Raw genomic sequence first — 27671 nt, 5'->3', positions numbered from 1 at the left:
ATAAATTTGTGTAAATATATGTAACTAAAATCTCTGAATTCTACCATTCCATTTATAGCCCTTTAACAACCAAAATCCCAGATCCGACCCGGCATTTGGAACACAGATCCAGGCCAGGTCGGATCCGGGATTTGCACTGTTTACACTGCGGTGCCTACCTGCAGTGTAGATGGAGGCGGCGCTTGCAATTGACATCATCTCCAAGCGTCTGGACCATAATCACTCCCGCCGATCCCGGTAAACTGCTGGGCTGCCCCCAGCCCCCGTCAGCGAGGTGAATGGATGCCGCACACAGGCATCCATTCACCTCCTCCTTGCCTCCGCTTCAGTCTGCAACACCAGCGGAGGCTGTGCCCCGCCCCCGTCCAACCTGGGAATGTTGCGGTCCGGAGGTGGGGCTTCCCCCACTGATGTAAACGGGAGCCGGGTCCATTAAACCGGCATACCCATTTACACTGCCCTCTACCCAGGTCCTAGCCGTGTTCAACCCAGGTTAGGAACTGGGTAGAAGTCCTGTGTAAAAGGACACGGGTTGACCCATTTACAGCGCCGCCGGGGGGGGACCATGTATTTTTTACTTACCCGCTATGGAAAGCCACCCACCCCCCATCTGCCAGTAAAACCAGATGATGCAGGAGCACGCATCAGCACTCCCCGCCGGGCCGTACACACTGAACGGCTTCTGAGCTGAAAATCTCCCAGTGTGTATGGGCCTAACTCTATCCTTCCTACCCGCAGCCTAAACCTAACCCTCCTGCCCTGCAGACGAACCTGAACACTCCGTTCTAAAGTTATGCAAATTGCAATGTAAATAGCAACAGAACACAGACAATTATAATGCTGCTGCTAGGGAAAACGCATCACCTTAGCAACATCCCTGCAATTTATATCTGCCTCTAAAATTAGCTGTAGGTAAAATTGTTCCCCTGGGTATAAGAACCAGGAGGGCATTCTGCATGTGTGCAATAATAAGAGAACCACATACACACAGGTATACACATACATACATACATACATACATACACACACACACACACACACACACACACACAATTTCTTCAACAACAACAATAATAACAATAATAAAAACTTTATAAAATGAGAACTACCAAAGTGGTTAACCCCAGACTGACAGATAAAAGCCAGTGTCAGACTCCCCAACCCCCAAACAGCAGCACTGGGACAGTGCAGGGGAGGGGGCAGGTAAGACCCCTACTGCTGGGAAACTACAGGTAAAAGTTTATTTAATGGAATGAAGAGTCAGCTCCTGGGGCTCCAGCAGGACCCCTCCCCACACCTCAGGCAGGCAGCCCTGTATGTATGTGGCAGCTGCAGGGGGGGAGAAGCAGGGTCTGTCACCCACAACAGTAACCCCTAACAGTGCCCTCCTGTGAGTGCCCACTCAGCACGGAGACCAAACCGGCGGAACTCACACTCACTCTGCAGGGAGTGAGCACTGACACTCACCTCTCTCCCTCCAGCCCAGCAGCAGCTCTCTCACTACACTCACTCAGCGGCGTCTGCTAGAGTGCTGCTGCTGCCCCGGGGGTGACGTCACAAGATGGCGGCGCCCAGTGCCACGTCAAGTAGCAGGGAATAGCAGCCAGTGACTGACAGCTGGTGCCGCCGCCGTCAGGTGCTAGAGGGGGGGCCCAGGCGTGTCTGTACACCTAGCACCGCCGCTACTGCTGACAGGGCGTGCTGGGACATGTAGTGCCCCCGGGGATATACCTGGATCACATACATAGAGGAACTTATAGAACCAGCTTTATCATAGCGACCAGTAAGATTCACAGCTATTCCGCGTATTTATTATAAACACAACAACCATTCCTCACACAGAAGAACCGCGGTACGCCGGAGCACGGCTGTATATATAGGCTGCAGCCAGGGGCACGTGATCCCACCAGCCACTAACAAGTAAGCTGAAGAGCGCCCAATCACAGGCGCCGTTACACCGTGCGTTCCACGCGTATAGTATTGCTGCTGCTGTTGCTGCCGTGCGTTCCAGCCAGCGCCGGGGGTGACGCCGCTGCCGCCGCCGCTGCTTAGCATGGACTCCGGGCCGGAGGAGCTGATGCCACGGCTGCTGCCGGTGGGTGACTGCGACCTTCCTATGGACTACGACCCCACAGCTCCCCCTCGGACCCCGCAGGAGTATCTGAGACGAGTGCAGTAAGTGATGAGCGCCCACGCTGCTGCGGTATTGGGACGTGTGGTGCTGCTGCGGGCACAGGAGGGAGCTCTGGTGCTGCAGCGGTGCCCACAGAGGCTGCGTGTCCTGGGCATGCCTTATGCGGCAGCATGGAGGGTACATGGCAGCGCTGCCATTCATTCCACAGCCAGCAGCGCCCGGATTATGTGCTGCTCTGCAATGGGAACCCCAACATCTGCCCCGGGCACAGGTGTCATTGGCTTTGGGAAGTAATTATTATTTAACATTTACTTCTATGGTGACAGCGTATTCTGTTACATTTGGGGATAGTAGTAACACAAGCCTGGGTAATAACTGACAGATTTAGTGTGGGTATACACTAGACCAGATACGCTCACTAGGTTGACCCACTGAAGGTTGACTGGGCTTAAGTCGACAACTGAAATAAGTGTACGTGACTTAGGTCAACACAAGTATTAGGTTGACAGTCAAAAGGTTTGAGCCAACAGACTGTATTACATGCCCTACCGTCCATTAATGCGTTGTGGGAGAATAAAATAAGCAACTGAGTGCAGCGAGGCACCGTGTCCAAAGCCTGGCAGGCACAGCATACACTTTGACTGAGTCCATGTCGACCTAATGCTTGTGTTGACCTATTTCAGGTGTCAACCTAATCCCTGTCGACCCAACAAACCATACCCCACTAGACTGAAATCCGCACGATATGTTACTCCTATTTGGCCGGGTTGTTCAGTGTGTATCCGTGATTGCAGGCTCCTGTGAACTGCATGCAGCATCATCTTGTTGGCTGTGTTGCATGGCCTGCCAGGAGCTGTTGTGTACATTGCACTGTTATCCCCTGCATCTGCATTCAGAAAGTGCATTTGCACGGCACGATACAGGGGCCTGTTTGATTGGTTGGGAACACTTGGCTCTTAAGTGGTCCTATATAACCTGCTAACAAGTTTATAATCGATTTGCCATTTATTGCACACATAAAGATATAAATCTGTCAGCAGTGGCCTCCCTAGGCGTTTGCTGGCCTCACAGGTTGACCACAACCAAAGGCATTATGCCAAAATAGCAGCGCTGCTGTGCTGTATTTTGTCACCAAGTGATGGAGAGACAAGCAGGTCACCCCGCCCCCCCCCCTCCTATTTACCATGGGGCGTAGAGTCATGGTGAAGAGGTTGTGTACTCTTTCACGAGCACCATCTTCTGTGTTTGCAATAATGCAGGGATGGGGGTGAGTAGGTGCATTGGGTGACACCCACCCTAGTGATTCCACTATGTGGCAGCATATGTAAAGTAGTTACATAGCTGAATGGTTATTTGGCTCCCATTATACAAACGTTATTAATAAAAAAGAAAAGGGAAAACTGAAACCGGATCCATCTTGTCTTTCATTACCTTGGATGTCAAATTCTATGAATGTGATAAGAACGACGTGTAAGTAGTTTAACTGTCCTTATGTCCTTTCTTTTACAGGTTAGAGGCTGCACGGTGCCCAGATGTAGTCATTGCACAGATTGATCCTAAGAAGCTGAGAAAGAAGCAAACCGTCAGTATAGCAGTGAGTAACAATCTGGGTTCTCTCTCGCTTGGATTATCTTCTGTCACTTGCATATTGCATATAGTCCAAATACAGTAACTGCCATTGTAGGAGAGGGAAACGCTGCAGCCTTTAGGTGCTCGCTGCCACAGTGGAAGAAATAGAGTAGGGAGAGGACCAAGCACTAAAAGGAAGGCTTAAATACTTCATGTTAACATAGAAAAAATAAGTTTTATATTCGCTATAACTGGTGCATACTAAGTATCCTCCATCTGAAATGTGTCGAAGGAGGATGCTGAAAGCGGTACTCCATAATGAGCTACAATGAGAAGTGATAAAATGGATTTATGTGTGATAAACAGCCAATCAGCTCCTAGCTGCCATGTTATAGGCTGGGTTTGAAAAATAACAAGTAGGAGCTGTTGGCTGGTGGTTTATCACTCTCCATTTTATCACTTTTTAAGCTTAGTTGGGCAATACGGATGGTGTAATGATTACATTACTGCCTCACAGCGCTGAGGTCATGGGTTCTATCCCCACCATGTGTTATATATACGGGGCAGTACGGACGGTGTAATGGTTACATTACTGCCTCACAGCGCTGAGGTCATGGGTTCTATCCCCACCATGTGTTATATATACAGGGCAGTACGGACGGTGTAATGGTTATAGCATTACTGCCTCACAGCACTGAGGTCATGGGTTCTATCCCCACCATGTGTTATATATACGGGGCAGTACGGACGGTGTAATGGTTACATTACTGCCTCACAGCACTGAGGTCATGGATTCTATCCCCACCATGTGTTATATATACGGGGCAGTACGGATGGTTTAATGGTTACATTACTGCCTCACAGCGCTGAGGTCACGGGTTCTATTCCCACCATGTGTTATATATACGGGGCAGTACGGACGGTGTAATGGTTACATTACTGCCTCACAGCACTGAGGTCATGGGTTCTATCCCCACCATGTGTTATATATACAGGGCAGTACGGATGGTGTAATGGTTACATTACTGCCTCACAGCACTGAGGTCATGGGTTCTATCCCCACCATGTGTTATATATACGGGGCAGTACGGACAGTGTAATGGTTAGCATTACTGCCTCACAGCGCTGAGGTCATGGGTTCTATCCCCACCATGTGTTATATATACGGGGCAGTACGGACGGTGTAATGGTTATAGCATTACTGCCTCACAGCACTGAGGTCATGGGTTCTATCCCCACCATGTGTTATATATACGGGCAGTACGGACGGTGTAATGGTTACATGGGTCACAGGATTGTGCATTTTTTCAGTTAGAAGTTAATAAAATAGATTTGGGGAACACCTTAGATCCCCAGAAACTTCAGGCTATTGATAATGTAAAATCTCACCCCAAAGTCATTCAGAGTATGTTCTGTCATCCCTGTGTCCATTCACCTTTGCTTAGTATCTCATTTCACCCATATACTTACTACTTCCTTCCCTTACCCCCAGCACCTCTCGTCCCTGCATTATACACTCCCGCTTTCCTTCCCTTGCTCCTGCATCTCCCACTCCTACTTTCCCTCTTTGTTCTGTGGGAAGAGAGGCATGGTAGAAATAAATCGCAGAGGGTGGTTCAGGGTAGTGGAACAAAGTAAAGTTGTCCTTACACACCAGATCAAACCACATAATGATACCCTCATAAGGACAGATTTTATGTTCCCTTAGTTTCAATGATCCCTGGAATAAATTAATAGCAGACACTCAGTTCAGTTTACGCAATGTGCTGAGCAGAGTCCCAAATCTTTGCAGCTGTAATTCGCTCTCATGCCGTACCGCTGTATACTGCCCCACTTACAGAGAAGCTCAGTAGCTATAAACCTTTATTGTGCTCTCTTCTAAAGTTTGCTGTTGTCTTAGCTTTCAGGGTGCCAACCTGCTCCTGAAGGCTACTCACCGAGTCTCCGATGGCAGCAACAGCAGGTGGCTCAGTTCTCTGCTGTCCGACAGGTAAAGGAGAAATGTAAAACTATACATTAAGGCTTTTGTGTATACTGGAAAGGCTCCCGTACACTACTGCACTACAGAAGTCGCAGCTGACCTTCAAAGAACCCCCGGTAGCTTCCTGGGAGGCATGACCGCATACGGTACACCATAAGCGGTCCTTTTGCATACAATATATCATATGCGACCACAGCAAGTGCTGCCAGAGGCTGTACGATCTGACAGATCCTTAGTGCAGCACTTTTAAACTATGGGATCTAATTTGATGCGCGTTGGATCGGATCTAAAACATGTGACTTGACACTTTTCACCTGATTTTCTCAGCCCTATTCGTCGGAATCAGGGGAAATTGTGCAAAGTCACATAAGCAAGTGCCTTGCTTTCATGTACTGATAGGAATGCAAAATAGAAAAGTGCTGCCCTACATGAATAGCTATAGAGGCGCTTACAAATATGGCGACCCAGCTTTTCGCTGCTTCAGAACGATCTCTCGGGTGCACCAGCAATGCAGTGTGCGGAGTGATAGTGCAAATGTTATTATTTTTAATAGGCAAAGCCCCTTAATCTAGCATGAAAGCCAGTGCAAGAACTAGCTTTCCCTGCGGGCGATAGCGACACGTAGGATTGTGCATTGCAATTGCTGCAGGGCATACACACTGAGCAATCAGTGCTCCATTTCTAAGCAATTTAGTCAGAACGCTAAGAAAAGGGGCTGAAATTGCTGCATGTGTATGCCCCTTAAGAGTAAAGTAAGCCATCTGTAATTATCAATGCAAGGAATATGTTGTGATCATAGAAAGACATTGCTACTCACTCCCACCTCCCCCATACTTGATCTACCAGTGAGAGTAGGCTGCGTCGGTTAGGTTGTGACTCAGTGACTTGAAGAGGGCAAGTTGCGCGGCAGCTGTGCGGGACAGTCCTGCAAGCTCTGTGGTCGCATTGGGTATAGGTTGATTCCCGAGCATGTAGTGTCTGGGATTACCGCTGACAGTCCGGAGTGTTTCCCAGATGGGCGCTCACCTGTTTTACGTTGTGCCAAGTTGCTTCCCAGGATGATAGATGGGAATTGATTCCTAAAGCTGGGTACACACTAATATATATCTCTATATCTGCAGTCCGTCGGGACTGACATACTAAATAACTGGTGCCTTTAAACGAGCTCTTACATCGCCCATACACACAGAATGATGCGCCCATGCAGCTTAAGATATATCGGAAATCCGCTGTGTTGCACAGCCGGCGCAATAAATCTGAATGGCGCCATTTAGAGATATCGATGGTGCATTGATATATTGTCCGTTCAATTGAATGGCTGATCGTCCAGTGTGTACGAACCTTTATAATATAAAAGATTTGGTACTTGTTTCCTAGCACGGCGCCCGTCGGGTTGATCGCATGCCTTAAGTTTAAGGTACGATCATGCGATCGACGCGATGGACCCGATTTTATGTCAATCACCAGTGTATTTGCCAGTGAAAGAGAAAATCGCGTTGATCGGGTCCATCGCGGCCCATTATAATGGGAGTTTTCCCATAGAGAATAATGTTAAATTATTTTTAAAGTTAAAATCTGGTTGATCAACTCGATTTTACATAGGGAACAAACGTCACCCCACTATTGACAACCCGAAGCGTGGCGAGTGCAGCGAGCCCGCGAGGGGCGGCGGTACGCGTCCTCTGACCTTTTCGTACCCCCACTATCCACGTCGGCGTGGAGTTGATTTTATATAGTGTGGTGAGCGCAGCGAGGCTAGCGGACGCGTATACCTGTGAAGTTATGCGCGTCCCCTCGCGGGGCTCGCCACGCTTCGGGCTCGGTGGCTCGCTGCGCACGCCACACTATATAAAATCAACTCCACCCCGACGTGGATAGTGGGGGTATGAAAAGGTCGAAAGGGACGCGTACCGCCGTCCCTCGCGGGCTCGCTGCGCTCGCCACGCTTCGGGTTGGCGTCAATAGTGGGGTGGCGTTAACAATGGAGGGACATTTCACCCATCAGGGGGGGGGGAGGTATCTATTAAAATGGGGGGTTTTGGGTCTTTTTACATTGAATTCAATGTAAAATTGGGTCTCAGGGACCATTTTACATTGATTCCAATGTAAAAATCGGGTCCATCGCATGCAATTTGGTTGGCATGCGATGCGACTGACGCGATTTTTCCGACCCGATCAATACAATCAAAATCGTGGGCGCCGTGCTAGGAAACAAGTACCGAAGATTTTATTCCAATCTGTCACAATTTTGTAAACAAATGTTTTGTCCCATTTTAATCCATTCAAAATATGAGCAACTGGTCTACATCAGTGCTTCCAAAACTCGATCCTCAAGGCACCCTAACAGTCCAGGTGCCTATGCGCAGGTGATTTATTTGGTACTTCAGTCTGTTTTATTTAACCACCTGTGCTCAAGAATGAATATTTTCAAAACCTGCACAATTGGGGTGCCTTGAGTGCTTTGTTTGGGAAATCCTGGATTACACAAAAGCATTTGTAGTTTTGAGTTCGTCATGCATACAATGTTTTTTTTGCAGAGTCTCAACAAGCACAGGAGCCACTGGAAATCCCAACCACTAGATAGCAATGTAACAATGGTGAGTGTTCCACTTTAATCCATAAAGGTTGAATGCAGTAAATAAATCTCTCTCTAGCTGACCAGGTATACCCCCTGGTCCTTTTCATACCCCCACTATCCACGTCAGTGTGGTGAGCGCAGCGAGCCACCAAGCCTGAAGCGTGGCGAGCGGACGCGGATTATTTTACATGTATTCAGTGTCCGCTCGCCACACTTTATAAAATCAATTCCCAGTGGATAGTGGGGGTATGAAAAGGTCAGGAGGACGCGTAACGCTGCTCTCGCCATGCTTCAGGCTGGCGTGGATAGTGTGGGTTTCAAATGGAGGCATTTGCCAGTATGTAACATGGAGCACTGGCACATGCCTCCTTTATTGTGCATGAAACGCACTTCTTCACCCCCTCTTTGTGCAGGAGACGCATGCGCTACCGAACCCCTAACCCTGTCGGCAGGGTTGCTGTACCTTGCCGCAATAGTTACTCAGATGCGGGCGCGAATGATCCCTTCTCCGCCAGAGAGGGGATCATGTGGGCACAGGCGCTGTGAGAGGCGCTTACTAAGCTTGCCAGGGATGCTGGGAACAGAGATGCAGTTCCAAGCAACCGTGCGGTGAGTAGCTGCCTCATCGGGACACTACGCAGTGTTGCCGCGGAGTCACTAAGCTGACTATGCTAGGCAGCCGTTGGGCTACGCTGATAACGTAGCATCAAACGTAGCGTAAGCTGCCGCCGTGAAACTACACAGGTACCCTATTTTATTCTCCCACCACACCCTAGTGGAAGGTAGGGCATGAAATGCCTCCTGTCGGCACATGTCACTTAATGCTTGTGTCGACCTAATAACCCTGTTCTGGAGTTTATTTGCTGCCCACATGTCTCTGTATTTCTCTGCAGCCAAGCACAGAAGATGAGGAGAGCTGGAAGAAGTTCTGTCTCGGGGAGCGCTTATATTCAGACCTGGCTGCCGCTCTGAATGCTGAGAGCCAAAACCTGGGGATTGATTATATAAAGGTACCTCTAGAAAACTAAGTTATGATGTGTAAATGCTTGGGTTGGTTACGTTAACAGGCCTGAGGCCGACCCTTACAAAATGTCGACGTGCCCAAGTCGACAGGGTCAAAATGTGGACATCTGCATTAGGTCAACATTGGGAAGGTCAACAGTTAAAAGGTTGACATGGACTTTTCATGTTGTTTTTTTTTTTTTTTTGAGCCGACGTGTCATCAAGCAGTCCTTCATGCCCTACCATCCACTAGGGCATGGAGGGTGAATAGAATAGTGTGCCAAGCGTAGTCTACCTTTTGACCCTGTCAATCTTAGTCATGTCGACCCCGCCCGCAGCCTCTGACACCCCGCCCCCAGCCACTGACCTGCCAGTTGCAGTTTTTTGCCAGCTGGAGCAGGCACCTTTCTGTTGGGGGCTGCTCTTAAGTGGTTCCCTGGTTACTTTTTTAATTTCACCCCCCCCCCCTGTCGATATTTAGATTGCCTTTTGTAACTTATGTAATGCATTGTGGGTGTGGTCTGTAACATCAGAACATACATTTCTGGAGCTTATAAGAGATGTTATTAAATTCTAGAACTAATTTCCTCTGTAGACCTATAACACTGTATAAAGCAGTGTTTCCCAAGCCTGGTTCTCAAGTACCTCCAAAAGTGCACGTTCTCCCGGGAGGTGCAATTATTATTCATACACACTTTAAAAGATTCACGGGTGGAGCTAATTATGTCACCTGTGATTCTGTGTGGAGACCTGGAAAATGGGCACTGTTGTGGCTACATGAGGACCGAAGTTGGGAACCACTGGCATAAAGGGTTGTATAGTCTGAACAAGGACAATAGAACAGGTCAATTTGGCTGGAAGAGGAGGTGATAGATATAATGTATTTGCTTATTTATAATGTATTAATCCAAGCAACACTTCTTGGTAAACTACTTACATTATCTATTACACGTGAGGTGACTGTTCTTTCATTGGGCCTAGCATAAAAGCTTTAATCAAGTTATTTAATAGGAACTGTAACCTAACTTATGCTATTTTTGAGCCCTGACCTTATTGGGGGGGAAAAAGCTAGTTTTTTTTATTTATAGATGTCAGTGTTGCCGATGGTTACATTTAGGAGGCTTTATCTTGTTTTTTGTTCAACACTAACAGGTTGGATTCCCACCGCTGCTGAGTATTGTCAGCCGAATGAGCCAGGTGAGATAAGTTATGTCCTATATAATTGATGAAATGTGATCCAGTATGCCAACAAGATAAACCTGGCCTATCCCTTCCTCTATTTTAGGCAACAGTTACGAGTGTATTGGAGTACCTTGTAAATTGGTTTGAAGAGCGAGACTTCACTCCGGAGCTGGTAACGCTATACAGTGGAACATGTGTTATGTGGATCATCAGATGGGAGCGTGTCATCCGCTTACATCTGGCTTTCTGTCCGCAGGGTCGTTGGCTATACGCATTGCTTGCTTGTCTGGAAAAACCACTGCTGCCGGAGGCGCACTCCCTCATCAGGCAGCTGGCACGCCGGTGCTCGCAGGTCAGAGCGGAGGTGGTAAGTACAGCCAGCGGTTTACTTTCCCAGCCTGAAGGAAATGAGGTGCAACACACCTCCCGTATTGTAGGAACCCCATTAACCCCCACCGGTCAACCCAAGTAGGGTAATAAATATAGCCCAGGATCGTAGTAATGTGTCTAGTCTCTGTCCTAGATTGATTGATATTGTCATAGGTAATCAGCTTTCTACATACTTGGTCTGGCTGGGCTGCAGATGATTCTACCCTCTGTCCTAGATTGATTGATATTGTCATAGGTAACCAGCTTTCTACATACTTGATCTGGCTGGGCTGCAGATGATTCTACCCTCTGTCCTAGATTGATTGATATTGTCATAGGTAACCAGCTTTCTACATACTTGATCTGGCTGGGCTGCAGATGATTCTACCCTCTGTCCTAGATTGATTGATTTTGTCATAGGTAACCAGCTTTCTACATACTTGGTCTGGCTGGGCTGCAGATGATTCTACCCTCTGTCCTAGATTGATTGATATTGTCATAGGTAACCAGCTTTCTACATACTTGGTCTGGCTGGGCTGCAGATGATTCTACCCTCTGTCCTAGATTGATTGATATTGTCATAGGTAACCAGCTTTCTACATACTTGGTCTGGCTGGGCTGCAGATGATTCTACCCTCTGTCCTAGATTGATTGATATTGTCATAGGTAACCAGCTTTCTACATACTTGGTCTGGCTGGGCTGCAGATGATTCTACCCTCTGTCCTAGATTGATTGATATTGTCATAGGTAACCAGCTTTCTACATACTTGGTCTGGCTGGGCTGCAGATGATTCTACCCTCTGTCCTAGATTGATTGATATTGTCATAGGTAACCAGCTTTCTACATACTTGATCTGGCTGGGCTGCAGATTATTACACCTCAGGTGCTGGATGTATTTAAATGCTTTGGTAATTGATCATTCTGCACACTGCTTTAGATATCAGAAATGTGCTTTTGACAAACTTAATTTTGCAAGTTAAAAAGCAAATCTCTGTTACCTATGTGAAGGGAGGAATATCTTATAACTCTTAATTACACATGCTATCTTGGAATGCATGGATGTTTATGTAAGCCCCTTTTATTACCATTCATTGTAGTAGGGGGGTTGGGATTGGGTGGGGAAGGTTCAATTAATGAGTGCAGATGCATTTAATGGTCATTACATAGGCTGTGGCCGAATAGGCTGTGTGCATGGTTTAGCTGTGTGCATAATAGTTTTGAAGTGCATCATTTTTAAAGTGCGGCATAATTTAAATATAACTGTGGCGTTATACTGGCGTTACACTGAAGTGAAACAGAAGGACAGAAGAAACAAGTGAGAAAACCAAAGTCTGCTTTGAGTGAGTTTAATTTCTTCTCACAACATACTACTCCTGGCTGCTTAATCTGGCAATTCAACCATAATATCATCATTTTGACATCTGCAAACAACTTTTACTATCACTGTTAATGCTTGTATTTGCACTGTCAGTTTTGAAAATGCCAAGCTGTACCTCTAATGCCCTCACCTCTCCTGCTCTTCCATTGATTTTAGGTGTCCCCAAAAATTTTATTCTTGGCCCTCTTCTCTATCTGTATACGTCCTCTCTGGGTGAGCTTATTTGCTCACTTGACTTCCACTATCACATCTATGCTGATAACACTGAAATCTACCACTCCTTTCCTGACCGCTCTCCCTCTATCCTCACTCATATCTCCAACTGTCTCTCTGCTGTCTACTCCTGGATGACCCAGCTCTTTTTTAGACTTAAAATATCAAGGACTAAGCTGACCCCTTCCCACCCTCCTGCATAAAACCCGACCATCTCTCATCCTAACCTGTTTATGCTCACCTCTTTCCCTTCTGTGTCACCCCTGTCTGTCTAACCCTCCCTTTTTAGAATGTAAGCTTTAACGAGCAGGGCCCTCTCTCCTCATGTGCCTTTCTTAGAATATATAAACCTCTGCCACCCTGATGCTTGCTTCAGTGTCCTGTCCCCTGGCGCAACTATCCATATTAACCATGTACTTGTACTGTAATTTATGTGTTTTTGCTAATAACTATGCTCTGTAAAGCGCTGCGGAATCTGTATGCGCTATATAAGAAACTGTAAATAAATAAATAAATAGTCTTCTCTCCTATATAGCAACAACAAAGCAATAGATTTCCTTAACTAAACCTTATGCTGCCTGACCCAGCTACTTCATTATGGCCCCCTCCTGCAAACTCCTAAACCTACTTTCATTACATTGATTGAAGAGCTGCATTTTTCCATTTTTTTTTTTTTTTTTTTTTTTTTTTAATATTGCGTAAATATCTGAATGGACTTTCTTTCAGTTAAGGGACAGTGGAGACCTTTGGGTATAGAGCTCAGCTAAGGAGTGGTCCCTTCATCCAGATTGTGACTGGGTGGGATCAGCCAGATATTGTAATGGCATCTCGACTGAGCCAGAAGGGAGGGTGCTTCTAGATCAAGGGAATCTAAAGATTTTTCTGGTAGATGCCATGAAGGGAAAGAGGGGGGGACTGGACTGCACACCATATTTTTAAACCTAATGAGAGGTGCTACCAAGTTAAGGCTTCTAGTACCATACAGGAAAAAATAACAATACTGATGCACACTCTAGGTGCTAAGAACACTGATAGTAAAAATAATTTTGATAACTCTTACAATTAACATGGAGTATAATTGAAGTTCTTAGCACACATTTGCACAAATATGTGGGCCCATCCACTGCGTCCAGGTGAACTTCATTAGATGGGTCCCTAACATTTCTAATACTAACACATTATATAAATTTATCTAGGTCTTACCTTCAAATAGAGCCCATATTAACATGCAGTCAGCAATGTAGGAACCTGTGCTAATTAAAACACCTGAGGGTAGATGGGAGGGGTGCCAGTGCCAGAATGAAGGAGCCTTACCTTCAGTGTACAATATATACACAAATATTTGGGAAAGAGGGAGAGGGACTGGACTGCACACCATATATTTCCTTCATACCATTGGTGGCCACTGGGACAGTGGGAAGGGGGCGGAGCCATGGCGACAGGCACCAAGTAGCTAACACTTTAGTGGGGCAGCCCAGGCCCCTCCTTCCCCACACTCCATCCTAGGTCAGTTTTTTCTTGGTGCCTAGGAGCACAGGCACGTTTTTAGGATAGCTGCTGCAGTTTTCTGCAGCGTTTTTTAAAAAAGGAACTTTTTTTTTTTTTTTTTTTTTTTTTTTTACACTTGCGGTGAGCAAGCCGGGTGGACCACCCAGGCTGCTCACCTGCTCCGGAGCCAGCTCGTCGTGAACTGCCACGGACCTGCAGGCTGGGTCCCAGCACAGAGGGACCGTGCGCCACGGAGCAGGTAAGCTGCACTTCCCCCCTCCCTCCCCGCAGCACGCAGCGGTATCGCGGCTGGGGGAGACGCGAGACAGAGAGGCTTCCCGATGGAAGCTTGACTCTGTCCCGCAACGGTGACCGCAGCGAGACGCTCTGTCTCGCAATGGCGCTACTAGGCGTCTTGATAGTAGATGCCGGAGGGAGGGAGCCCAGCGCACTTAGCCGCCGGGGGTTGGTGCACTCCCGGCGGTTTCCTGGCAGTGACACTCGGTCCCCACAGGGGAAACCGAGGCCATTAGACCACTAGGGCTATTGTTGTAGCGGTGGAGGCCGCCATATTTTTCTCAGCCCTGGCAAGGTTCCAGGAGGGGGGAAGGTCCCTCACTTCCTCCCCGCCCAATCCCCGGCAGGGAGCCTCTATATGAGTTCCCGCCGGGGACTGCCAGCGTCCTGTTCTGATGGAGGCTTGACTCTGTCACGCATCGGTGCAGAGAGAGCAGCAGGAAGCAGCTTTTGTGTGGACGCTGTGGCACCCTTCCTTCCCCGGTCTCCAGACGGGTCAGGTTGTATTGCATTGACACTGCACCCTTGAGGTGTTCAGTGCTGTGTTTTCACACCCCTCTCTATATAGGGGTTTTCTGTGCAAATCTCTCTATTCACTCTGTCTCTTGTATTGAAGTGGGATAGAGCATAGCCATGACTTCTAAGTCAGGCTCAAAGTCCGCAAGACCCTCGCGGTCAGGGGACGCTCCTGCCCTGAGGGCTTTTAAGTGTGTTAGGTGCAAGGAGAATTTTTCTTCCACCTCGGCAGACCATGGGGGTGTGTGTACACGCTGTAATGGTGGGGACTCTGTGGATTCGGCCCCGTCACAGGCATCCCATTCCGGGGAACCGGGTTGGGCGCAGGCCCTGACAGCAGCCATGAGGGACCTTGCTGGACAGCTAGCCGCTTCCCGTTCACACCCTCAGCCCCCACCAGTGTTGAGTCAGCCTTCACAGGTGACTCCTCCACCAGCTCAACCGGCTCCGCTCACGCAGTCCCAGCCTCAGTTGCTGACGCTTGCGCCTGAGCCAGTTTGGGTACAGGGCCTTTCTTCCTCAGTGCAGGGACTGGTTCAGGTTTCTTCCTCTCTACAGAACCTGCTGGGTGCCGCTAGCAAGCGCAAGAACCCCAGAGCCCGCACCCAGAGAGCTGACTCTACGGGGACGGATACTTCAGGGGACGACCAGGCTGACACAGATGACCCGGACGACCCTGACGAGGAGGCTACATCCCAGGACGAGGTTATGACTCAGTCCAGGGTAGATGCGCTGGTGAAGGCGGTCCGCTCTTGCTTAAACATACAAGAGCCAGACCAGCCCCCTGTGGAGGAGGCACCCTCTTTTAAGCGCAAGAAGAGGGATCCGGCTGTTTTCCCATCTTCAACGCAGCTGGAGGGAGACCTGGCAAAGGCCTGGTCTTCTCCTAATAAGAAATTTACAATTTCTAAAAGGATGGTTTCTTCTTATCCCTTTCCGGCAGACGGGCGCACGAAATGGGAACGCCCGCCTCAGGTGGATTCCCACATAGCCCGGCTGGTAAAGGCTACTACCTTGCCTATTCCCACTGTGGCGGCTCTAAAGGACCCCACGGATAGAAAGATGGAACATGTCTTTAAGTCTAGAAAGGGAGTTTTTTGCACTTGCGCTGCTGGGTCTAGTGAGATAACCTGTGAACCATGCTGAACAAAAAAGTATCCAGACACATTTGAAGTTTCAGTATTAAATTTTATAAAGAATACACAATAAAAAAAGTGAATTATATACAATTTAGACAACAATTTAGTCTAAAAACAAGTACAGTATAAAAACAAATAGGCAATTAGATTAGTAATATTTGAGTGTCTCACTCCAATGAGGTCGCAAACTAAAAGGATTTATTGTAGCTGGATATATCCACAAAGCATATGTATGCAGTAGTCAAGCAGCCAGTAATTGGTTAATAGCAAGAAGCCAGTTGGTTAGCTTGTAGGAAGTCAGGGGGAAAAAAAGGGGTAATGGGCATAGGTCAAAGCAGGTAAGTTAGAGCAGTGGACAAGCTGTGTGAAGCCTGTTAGCGCATAAACGCAAGATGTTAGTAGTCAGGGAACACACTTGGTCCGGTTGTATAATGCTCACCCTCCTTGTAGAATTTTGAACGGAGGGCACGGGGAGCCTGATGGTAGGAGAGGCTCAACCCAGTGATGCGCGGTGATGTAGTATCCGCAAACAGATATCCTGCTGTAAACGACCTGTGTAGAAGGGGAGCCTCGATGTAATTAAGGCTAAACCCGATTGGCTAGGAAATGTAGTGACCCCAGATGGGGCGTCTGGCTCGTGGCTGGCAATCCGGAGCAGCGTTTTGCGGTGGAAGCGCTGTAGGTAGCAAAAGGTAGCTTGTAGTGAGTGCCGGGCGCACGTTAGCTCCGGAACAAATGTCGCGACCTCAGGGGTGAGAAGACTCAGGGCGGAAGTGCTTCGCTCAGGGCGGAAGTGCGTCAACGCGTTTCGTTCCCCAGGAAACCGGGAACTTTCTCAAGACAAAGTTTACACATCCACCTTACTGCTATTTAAGGTGTCCACTTAATTGGTACTTGATTCAATATATAAACAATTAATCGTATAGTAAGACTTACAAATATGTCTGGTATCTAATGAAGGAAAAAACTATATAATTTATATCACAATAAATAAATGACACAGTAAAAAAAGAAAAAGAATGATCGCAATGGCATAATATAATAAATTGATTCTCAATACTGCTAATTAATCAATTAGATGGTTTGACAGATCCACTGCCACGTAGAGAAAGGTCAGAATACTTGGATTTACTATTAATCACAAGGATCTTTTTTTATATTATATAAAAATATATACATAGAGAGAGAGGAAATTCTTGGATGCATCTGAATATCAGTAATTTGCTCGTTATTTGTTGTTTAATTCATTTACATAATTGTGTCCTTTTTGGGGACCGTAATAATTATATATACATATATTTATCAACATATATAAGAGATCAAAAGTCAGAAGATATTGATCAGATTATTTTAAATAAAGTTGATTTCGATAAACCTAAGTTCAGGGAGCAGGTAAGGAGTAGAGAAGGAGAGAGATATAATCGGAACAACACAGAGTAACAAAAAATATAATAATACTAGTAGTAATAAATATACATACATATATAGAGAATCCATATAGATGGGGTATCAATTATCGATATAATTCCACCAATAGAGACCCAACATAAATTTACAATTTTTGCAAGCTAAAAATTCCAGATTTATTTGGTTCAAGTGGTATTTCACTGGTGCATAATAGTCTTAGGATACAGTTGAATGAGGTGGGGGAAGCGGGGACTGCAAACCCCAGGCATCATGGTACTCCCAAGTGTCTGGGGTAGACCCCAGTCTCCCCTGCCCACACAACAATATCAAGACCTATGTTCATATGTCTATACATAGATCCCTGTAAATAGGGGTAGAGAAATTTTTTTTTTTTTTTTTTTTTTTTTTTAAAAAAGGGGGGGGGGAGGAGAAAAAATTGGGTAGTATAGAAGGAATAGAATGAGAAATACATACTTTTTGGAATTTAAGAGGCAATAAATGACGTAGAAAAATCAATTAAACAATTAGTTAACCAATCAATCAATTAATTAATTAATTAAGAATCCAGATTATGAACGAAGCTATACTGCATTATATAATGTATATTCCTTGTGCAAAAAGAGCTAAGCTAGCAAATTCTGTCTTTTAATCCATACAGGTAAGATCAAGGGCTTCATTTAGGCCTAAGGGGCTAAGAGTATCCATTTTAAAAATCCAAGATGACTCAGCTATACACAACTTTTTGAAACGGTCGCCCCCTCTCTTGGTGTTAATAATATGGTCAATTCCCATTATCAGAAGGCCACTTGGATCCGCGTCATGATGGTTTAAGAAGTGACGAGGGATGCTATGATTGAGGTGTTTTTTCAGAATATTGTTACGATGTTCTCTAAATCTAGATTTTAAACTGCGGGTTGTTCTGCCGACATATTGAAGTCGGCATGGACATTCGAGGATATATATACAGTACTCCGTATCACAATTCATAAAATGTTTGACATCAAATGTTTTGTTATTTGAAGAAGAGGTTATTTGATTCGCCTTATTGCGCATATGTTTGCACGTAAGGCATATATTTTTATTGCATTTAAAATTCCCTAGGGGTCTAGTGGGTAACCAGGATGATTGGGATGTAGTGGGGAGAGAAGGTAGGAGGCTAGGGCAAATATGATCTTTGATATTCCTATTTCTTCTGAATACCACTTTAGGTTTAGTACAGGTTTCTGGGAGAATTTTGTCATATTTTAGAATCTCTGAATTTCTTAAAATGATTTTCTTAATATCTGTAGAATGATTATTGAATTTGGATATAAATAAAGGAGGGTTTTGATTTGAGTTTATATTCTCATTATCTTTTAATTTAGGTTGTAATAAGCTGTTTCTAGATGTTGACTCAGCTATATTTGCTGCCTCTTGTAAGAGAGGTTCAGGGTATCCCCGTCTTCTAAAGTGGCCAAGCATGTCTTTAAGTCTATCTTTACTCATGCGGGTACGCTTAATAGGCCAGCTTTGGCTTCGGCCTGGGTGGCTAGGGCGGTAGGCAAATGGGCAGATATGTTGACGGAGAACATTACGTCAGGCATACGCAGGTCGGAGCTGCTTTCTCTGGTGGACCATATCAGAGAAGCCTCCATGTATTTGGGCGAGGCGGCCCTGGACACGGCTACGTTAGCCTCTAGGATCTCGGCGTCTTCGGTTGCAGCCAGAAGAGCCTTGTGGCTCCGAACTTGGAATGCGGATGCAGAGTCCAAAAAGGCCCTGGAGGCCCTTCCTTTTGTGGGCGATATGCTTTTCGGTCCGGAGCTGGACAAGATTGTGACTACGGTAGCCACTTCCAAGACAGCCTTCCTCCCGTCGGCACCCTCTAAGCCGAAGCAGTCCTTTCGTTCCTTTCGGCCGCAGGAAAAGCCGAGGGGACAATCTTCAACAAGAAGCCGTCCTCCCAGGAGGGAGTCGTTTGGTAAGAACAGACAGTCCCAGTCTGGCAAACGTCAGCCTCCTAAGGCCCCTGAGAAGGCCTCCCAATGACTTGGGGACCCCTCAGGTCGACTCCCTGCCGGTAGGGGCTCGCCTCCTCCATTTTGCCAACAGGTGGAGGGAGACGACATCGGACAATTGGATTTTGAGTATAGTGTCGGAAGGATACTATCTCTCCTTCGACAGGCGTCCGCCGACCCGATTCTTTATCACGGGGCGCCCGGCCTGTCCTCTGAAGGCGGAGGCTCTCAACGCCTCCGTTCAGACTCTTCTCCAGTCTCAGGTGATAGAAGTGGTTCCTCCTCAGCAGAGGGGTCACGGCTATTACTCCAATTTATTCCTGATCGGGAAGCCGGATGGTTCATTCCGACCAATCCTGAATCTCAAGGATCTCAATTGTTACTTGAACATTCCGCGGTTTCGCATGGAGTCCCTCCGGTCCATTATACAAGCAATGGAGCCGGGGGATTTCATGGTATCTCTGGACATCAGAGATGCATACCTGCATGTTCCGATACATCCGGATCACCGCAAGTACCTCCGGTTTGCAACCAAGGATCTTCATGTTCAATTTCGGGCTCTACCCTTCGGAATCTCTACAGCACCAAGAGTCTTTACGAAGGTGATGGGAGTTATGGCAGCCTTCCTTCACCTCCAAGGAGTGCGGATTCTGCCTTATCTGGACGACCTTCTGATTCTGGGACAGTCCAGAGAACTACTGCTGCAACACCTAGGCATTACGCTGGACCTGCTCCAGGCTCACGGTTGGCTAGTGAACTGGCGCAAGTCCAGCCTGGAACCCTCCCAGGAGATGATACATCTGGGAGCGCGTCTGGATTCCCAGGCCCAGAGGGTCTATCTTCCAGACAAGAAGCGGCTGGCTTTGCAGGCCCTCTTACGAGGGTTTCTCAAGCACAGGAGAGTCTCTCTTCATATGTGTATGAAGATTTTGGGCAAGATGGTCTCGTGCTTCGAGATGGTGGAATTTGCCCAATTTCACTCTCGACCGTTGCAGCACCAGATCATCAAGTATTGGAACCGTTCACCACAGGCTCTGAAGAGGCAGGAGGTAGTACTCTCTCAAGAGGTTCGACTATCGTTGCTCTGGTGGCTCAAGCCATGTCACCTGTCCAGGGGACGGCCCTTCCTAGTCTCGGACTGTGTACTCTTGACGACAGATGCCAGCCTCAGGGGCTGGGGAGCGGTGGTGGAGGACCGATCCTACCAGGGAGTTTGGTCCCACCAGGAGTCGCGGTTGCCGATCAATATTCTAGAGCTCAGGGCGATCTACTTAGCCCTTCTCCAGGCGGCCCCCCTGATTTGCTCTCGTGCAGTCAAGGTACAGACGGACAACGCCACGGCGGTGGCGTACATCAATCACCAGGGGGGAATTCGGAGCAGAGCAGACTTTCTGGAGGTACAGCCAATTCTTCGATGGGCAGAACGTCACCTCTTGGCATTGTCGGCAGTGTACATTCCCGGCGTCGAAAACTGGGAAGCAGACTTTCTGAGCCGCCAAGAGATCCACTCCGGAGAATGGTCTCTTCATCCAGAGGTGTTTCACTCTCTAACCCTTCGTTGGGGAAGGCCTCAGATAGACCTCCTGGCATCCCGGTGGAATCACAAGTTGCCTTGCTACGGGTCCAGGACTCGGGATCCAGGCGCACTTCTGGTCGACGCTCTGTCGGCACCTTGGCCGTTCGATCTGGCGTACGCCTTCCCGCCTGTGGCTCTTCCTCGGTTCCTAAGAAGACTCAAGCGGGAACGGGTAAGGGTAATCCTGGTGGCCCCAAACTGGCCACGCAGGGCCTGGTATGCCGATCTCCTGCTCATGGCGGAGGAACCTCAGTGGCGGTTACCTCTCCGGCCAGACCTTCTGTCTCAGGGACCCTGTCAACATCCCAACCTAGCTCGTCTCGGTTTGACGGCTTGGCTCTTGAAAGGGAGATCTTAAGAGACAGGGGGTTCTCAGATTCTGTGATAAGAACCATGATAGCGGCCAGGAAGCCGTCTTCAGCAAGAGTCTACTACAGGATCTGGAGTTCTTTCTTTCGCTGGTGTGAAGAGCACGAGAAGAATCCAAGGAGGTTCTCGTTGCCCAAGGTGTTGGCCTTCTTGCAGTCGGGAGTGGATTTGGGCCTTCAACATTCCACTTTGAAGGTTCAGGTCTCGGCGCTCTCGGTTCTGTTTCAGAGGCGTATTGCGACAAGACCGGAGGTTCTCACTTTCCTCCAGGGGGTCATGCACGTGACTCCTCCCTTTCGGAGTCCCTTAGTTCCGTGGGATCTGCCTTTGGTTCTGAAAGCTCTTCAGGTGGCTCCGTTTGAGCCTCTGGAGTCAGTGGAGTTGCGTTGGCTTTCATGGAAGGTGTGTTTCCTTCTGGCAATTGCGTCAGCTAGGCGGGTCTCTGATTTGACCGCTCTATCTTGTAAGCCACCGTTTTTGGTTTTCCACCAAGATCGGGCAGTTCTCCGTACCAGGTTGGGTTACCTGCCAAAGGTGGTATCCAGGTTTCACGTAAACCAGGAAATCGTGGTTCCTGCTTTCCAGGATTCAAGAGGTGGAGGGGCTCTTGATGTGGTTCGGGCCCTTCGCATCTATGTGGATAGGACCAGGGAGATTAGAAGAACAGAAGCTTTGTTTGTTCTTTATGATCATCAGAAGCGGGGTTGGCCCGCATCGAAACAGTCCATTGCCAGGTGGTTGCGGCTTACGGTTCAGCAGGCATACCTCCTGGCGAATAGGCCGGCGCCAGCAGGGCTAACGGCCCATTCCACTCGCTCGGTAGGATCATCGTGGGCTGCGGCTTCCGGAGTCTCCGCAGAGCAGCTGTGCCGCGCAGCCACATGGTCTTCCATGCACACTTTTATACGCCACTACAGGTTTGATACTTTCGCCGAGGTCGACTCTGCGTTCGGCCGTGGCGTTCTTTCTGCAGCTCAGGAGCGTTCCCTCCCGTGAGGGGACAGCGGTGGGACGTCCCACTGTCCCAGTGGCCACCAATGGTATGAAGGAAATAAGGGGATTTTTGTCCTTACCTGGAAAATCCTTATTTCTGAATCCTTTGGTGGACACTGGGCCCCCGCCCAGACGCCCCTGATCGGCTGATGGGTTGGTTTTAGGGAATGCTCTTGTTCATGGTAATACAAGATCTCTCTTTTTCTTTATTTCATTCTCTCCTTTCCTGTGCTCCTAAGTCCGGTGGTAGTCTAAACTGACCTAGGATGGAGTGTGGGGAAGGAGGGGCCTGGGCTGCCCCACTAAAGTGTTAGCTACTTGGTGCCTGTCGCCATGGCTCCGCCCCCTTCCCACTGTCCCAGTGTCCACCAAAGGATTCAGAAATAAGGATTTTCCAGGTAAGGACAAAAATCCCCTTTTTTAAACCTAATGAGAGGTGCTACCAAGTTAAGGCTTCTACTATCAGTGTTCTTAACACCTAGAGTGTGCATCAGTATTGTTCTTTTTTTCCTGTATGGTACTAGAAGCCTTAACTTGGTAGCACCTCTCATTATGTTTAAAAATATGGTGTGCAGTCCAGTCCCCCCCTCTTTCCCAAATATTTGTGTATATATTGTACACTGAAGGTAAGGCTCCTTCATTCTGGCACTGGCACCCCTCCCATCTACCCTCAGGTGTTTTAATTAGCACAGGTTCCTACATTGCTGACTGCATGTTAATATGGGCTCTATTTGAAGGTAAGACCTAGATAAATTTATATAATGTGTTAGTATTAGAAATGTTAGGGACCCATCTAATGAAGTTCACCTGGACGCGGTGGATGGGCCCACATATTTGCGCAAATGTGTGCTAAGAACTTCAATTATACTCCATGTTAATTGTAAGAGTTATCAAAATTATTTTTACTATCAGTGTTCTTAGCACCTAGAGTGTGCATCAGTATTGTTCTTTTTTCCTGTAAGATGCCATGAAGGTTAATATGCTTCTGTGGTGCATGAGAAGATAAATGTGGTGGTTTTGGTGGCACCGTACTGCCTGAGAAGATCCTGGTGCATGGATATTCTCAACGTGGCAGAGTGCCCGTCATGGCGTCTGTTTCCAAGACGAGGCTTGTTAAACCAAACTTTCGTGGTATGACTGTATAGTACCTTTAGGTGGATATAGAACTTGGTTTACTACGGACTTTTACTTGGTGTACATCTCCCCGTGAAAGCCGATTGCCGCATACACTGTTAGCCTTATTGTGTTTCTCATACCTGTTGGACAATCATTTTCTGTTGTTGCAGTTCGTTTTTAAACACTGTGGTTATATAGGAGGAAGAGACCCAACTTTTTGAATATAGTCTATATATTTTATTTATTTAGTTGCTTGCCTGCTGTCCATAATCTGTAATGCTGCCCTTGTTATACGCCATGTAACTAAATTTTGGAATTGTTCTCTGCAGGATCACAAGGAAGATGAGAGGGTGTCTGCGCTGAACTTGTTCATCTGTCTGGTTGGCAGGTAATGATTACTCTGTAAAATGATGGCTTAGGGCTTGGGCAGATCTACATACGTTATTGCGGGGTGTCTTTTACTCCCTCCCTGGTTTTTCTGACTTAGAAGGATGTCCTTGTCCAAGCAACACAACTGGGCCAACCTATCAAACCTCCCCAACTTTTTTAGTACCGTCCTGAGTTGCATGCAGATGGCCAGAGCCTAAAGGTGCCCGTACAGTCATCCGATTCCGACGGATCGGTCAGAGAAATCGTATGAAAAGTGACAAATAGCATGTGCTTCAGTTCCGATTCGATGCGCGGTCCTGTGCTCATCGGATGGGAGATGGAGGTTGCAAGGCCTGCACTACAGATGTGTTACCTGCAGTCCGTGCTGGGATTGTGTAAGATAAGGACTGCTGTCCCAGAAGCTGCCAGGTGGATCGTATGCAACCTCTTCCCTCTGAGTAGTCGCATAGCGTATCGGCACCACGTGTGCGTGCAGCATTCCATGTCCGCATTTGGGTGTGGTGTAGACTTTGGGTTTTATTCATTTTCGTTCTGTCCTTAGGCCAGATTGTCCCGTCCATGCTTTGTTTTTACCACCATAGAGTATAACTGTTTTACATACATAATGCCTGGTAAAGAGTCATTGTCATCGTTGTCATTAAGATTCAATGACGTCAGAAACCGTAAAACACTGAGCACTTGCAGAAGTTACTCTGGTTCTTAAGTGATTGAACTCTTTAGCACTGCAAACACCCAGGGAACTGACAACCCAGTGATAGTGGCCGGTACTGTCAGTACCTCTGCCTTGGCCCTCTTGTATGGGTTCAAATGTCATTGGAATCCAATCCTAAGTATTTCCCATGATTAACTTATGGGGGGGGGGGGGGGGAGAGATTTTGCCTGCATTTGAGTACGTTTGCATTTAAGTTTACTTTTTTTGGCAAATTCGCAGCTTCACATGGTTTTTCCTGAGCCGGATTTTTTGCCCAGACTGAACAAGGTGGATCTAACTTGCCGTAATAATGGGTGAAAGTGGCCGTTTTTTCGCCTGGCAAAATATCTGTCACATATTGAATAGTCAGCTAGGCAGTAACATGAGGATATGTAACTAGCAGGGGGCTGGCAATATCCGTCTAGCAAATGGATTGTACTTTTCCAGCACCTGGGTGGTAGGGGGGATGATATGTTTGCAATCTATGAAAATCCTATAGCTGGGTTTGCCCTATGCAAACGTGGTCCTTATTCCAAATCACCTATTGAGGGGATAGAGGGCTAACTTGTGATGCATTGTTTTCAGCCACTGTGATGACCTTGTGCTTTGTTTATTCCTATATATAGGTACTTTGAGCAACGAGATTTGGCGGATTCCAATGACCGTTTTTGATGTAGAGACGCACTGCCTCCTCTTCTCCTTGCGCACAGCAATACCTGTCAGACCCTAGTCCCCACCTCCATCCAGCAGTGCACCAACCATCTCCTTTCCTGTGCAAACCTGGACTATAGGGAGAGAAGAGGCAGCTTAATGCTCCTCACTGTTTAAGCAGCCTGCAAGGCATTGAAAGGTTAATTATTTAACTATTGCACGTGAATCTTCCCGGCCCATGGCAATTAATGAACATCTGATCCCTGGTTTAAAATCAGAAGTGAGTGTATGTTAGGATTACTTTTTTTATTTTTTTTTTGCATTTATTGGCCAAAGTTGGAGATAATTAAGTGCCTAAAGGGTTTTGGGAACACTATGTTCATACTTCTAAACCCCCCTGTTTCCTGCCAGCAGGACCTGCATGGTAACCCTGCTGGGACTGTTGTAGTTGAAGCAGCCTGTAGCATGGAAAACTGTGAAACTGCTAATTATTCGGACACTTGTATCGCTCAGTCTGTCTTACTGTAGTGTGCACTTGTGAATCTGCCTCTGCAAACAAAATGTTACGGTAAGCTGAGAACTCTGCAAATGTCAGGAAACCTAGCGCTTGGGATAATTACAATCTATAGAATGTGTCATTTACAGTCTTCCTTCCCCTTTACGAATAATGTGCTTCCTACCCCAACTTATTTATTTGTTTTCTCTCGGCTGTCCTGCTCTCAGTCTTCACCGGTTTTCAACGGTGACTTTTTCCCGATCGGCTAAATCAAGACGTTTCAAACTGTTCTCGAATGCTTTGGTTGCAGAGGTAATTGCAGATTTCATGTTATATTTTATCAAATGTGTATGTTTTATTGTCACTTACTTTATATAAAGATTTTTTTATTTACTACCAACTTGTTGATTGTAGATTATTGCGGGTAAATGAGGATCTTAAATAGCAAAACCGATTTAATCTGAGAATTTCCGCCCTTTGAGTTTTTTGGGCGGCTGTACGGGCGGTCAGCAGATTGACCATACACACAGCACGATATGCCGATATAACGGGCATCGGCTGTGTTGAACAGCCAATGCAATATATCTGAACCACTCATACACACTGGCAGATGGTGCATCAATTATATAGGCCATTTCATCGAGTGTCTGATCTATCGTCCAGTGTGTATGCACCTTTTACCGCGAAGGTAATTGGATATTCCCCACTGACAATATTGAGGAATTCAATTAGCCACAGTAAACTACTGAGGCTGATTGGGTGGGTAATTCAATTGATGCTGATAGTTGGCATTAGCGGAGGCAAGAAAAACAAATCGGAGGTAGTAGAAACCAAATCCCCAATAAGGGGCAGATTTATTACCCTCGGTGAAGTGATAGTGGGGCAGATGTATTAAGCCTGGAGAAGAGAGAAACTGGAGATAAAGTGGAGATAACTTGGAAGAGTTAACGCACCAGCCAATCAGCTGTGTTTGAAATATGACAGTTGGGATCTGATTGGCTGGTGCGTTATCTCCTTCCACTTTATCTCCAGTTTATCTCTTCACCAGGCTTAATACATCTGCCCCAGTGTCTGGTTTTTATCACTGGCCAATAGGCTCCTAACTGAAGTTACAGGCTTGGTTTGAAAAATGACAGGTAGGAGCTGACTGGCCGGTGATAAAAACCAGATACTTTATCACTTCACCAAGCTTACTAAATCTACCCCTAAATGCTGTTTTTTTCACAATTACAAATCAACAGTCTGACATCTGTTTCCTGATCTTTCACATAGGGAGGGGGGGGGGGATGGGTATTCACTTAATTTCCAGAGTCCAGGGGGGAAAAAAAAATGACAATTAATTGGACAAAAAATATTTGCAGCTGCACATCACTCAGAGTGGCGCTGCCTTAAATCAATCACTAGCTAAGATTTGGACAAGAGGAGAAGGAGATTTTCAAAACTGAGTTATCCTGAAAGAACAAAGCAGAAACTCTTCAATTGTCCTGCTGCTCTGCCATAGACACCTGGGGCCTGATTCTGGTTCACTTTCAAAGGCAAATTCTCTCTAATGTACAAAACCATGTGCACCAATGCGGGTGTGCGTTTTCAGCTTTACTAGCACGCATTGCATGCGTTGTGCATGCAATGCGATAAAAAGCAAGTACAAAAAGTATGTCCAGCACATACTTTTTGCACTGTGCGATGAAGTGCTGCGGGAGCGTGCATATAAAAGCACAGATCGCACCGCCCACATCAGGACGTGTATGGGCACTTTGAGGCTTTTTTTTTTTTTTTTTGCTTATTACTATTTTTATTATCCCTATGAGCCCTGTCTTCTCATATACAAAGAGGGATTACATCTAATTGTTACTTTTCTCACAATCAAGTTATCATTAAAACATCTGTTACCCCTGATGAAGTCACTTAAGGACGAAACGCGTCGGGTACCGCTTCTTGAGTGAAAAAAAACAACTGAAGAGTTGTCAGATTCATATTTAAGACTTTTTAATAAAAATTGTTGGATAAGAATTCGGCTTCATACTCTGGACTTTGGGAAAACCACATTATGGACATAAATTACTAGCGCCAATACACCATTGCTAGAGAAATACTGTATATCTATCTAGCATTAATATTGCCCTGCAATTTCGTATTC

The 27671-nt window shown here is 46.8% G+C and overlaps 2 protein-coding genes across 3 annotated transcripts in view; one reads left to right on the top strand and one right to left on the bottom strand.

Moving 5' to 3' along the window:
* The window catches only part of SEC23A (SEC23 homolog A, COPII component), a 76184-nt gene extending 74335 nt beyond the window's left edge, over window positions 1-1849 (bottom strand). Inside the window, exon 1 of one of the 2 annotated variants that reach the window (XM_083166861.1) lies at window positions 1745-1849. The gene's annotated coding sequence lies outside the window, so the exon portion shown is untranslated. Of the gene's footprint in view, window positions 1-1467; window positions 1615-1744 lie in introns of those variants that run through there. The other variant, XM_083166860.1, reaches the window with a different exon arrangement.
* Window positions 1612-25934, top strand: GEMIN2 (gem nuclear organelle associated protein 2). Its single transcript, XM_083166862.1, has 10 exons — window positions 1612-2175; window positions 3644-3728; window positions 5604-5693; window positions 8222-8281; window positions 9156-9272; window positions 10417-10461; window positions 10550-10618; window positions 10703-10813; window positions 23636-23694; window positions 25014-25934. The coding sequence occupies exons 1-10, from the start codon at window positions 2054-2056 to the stop codon at window positions 25057-25059; spliced, it is 804 nt and encodes a 267-aa protein (XP_083022988.1). The 5' UTR covers window positions 1612-2053; the 3' UTR covers window positions 25060-25934.
* Window positions 25935-27671: the final 1737 nt, after the last annotated feature.

This window comes from Crinia signifera, chromosome 12, assembly GCF_055691185.1.
Source record: "Crinia signifera chromosome 12, ASM5569118v1, whole genome shotgun sequence".
NCBI classification, from domain to species: domain Eukaryota; kingdom Metazoa; phylum Chordata; class Amphibia; order Anura; family Myobatrachidae; genus Crinia; species Crinia signifera.
This window is presented reverse-complemented; position numbering and strand designations above follow the sequence as displayed.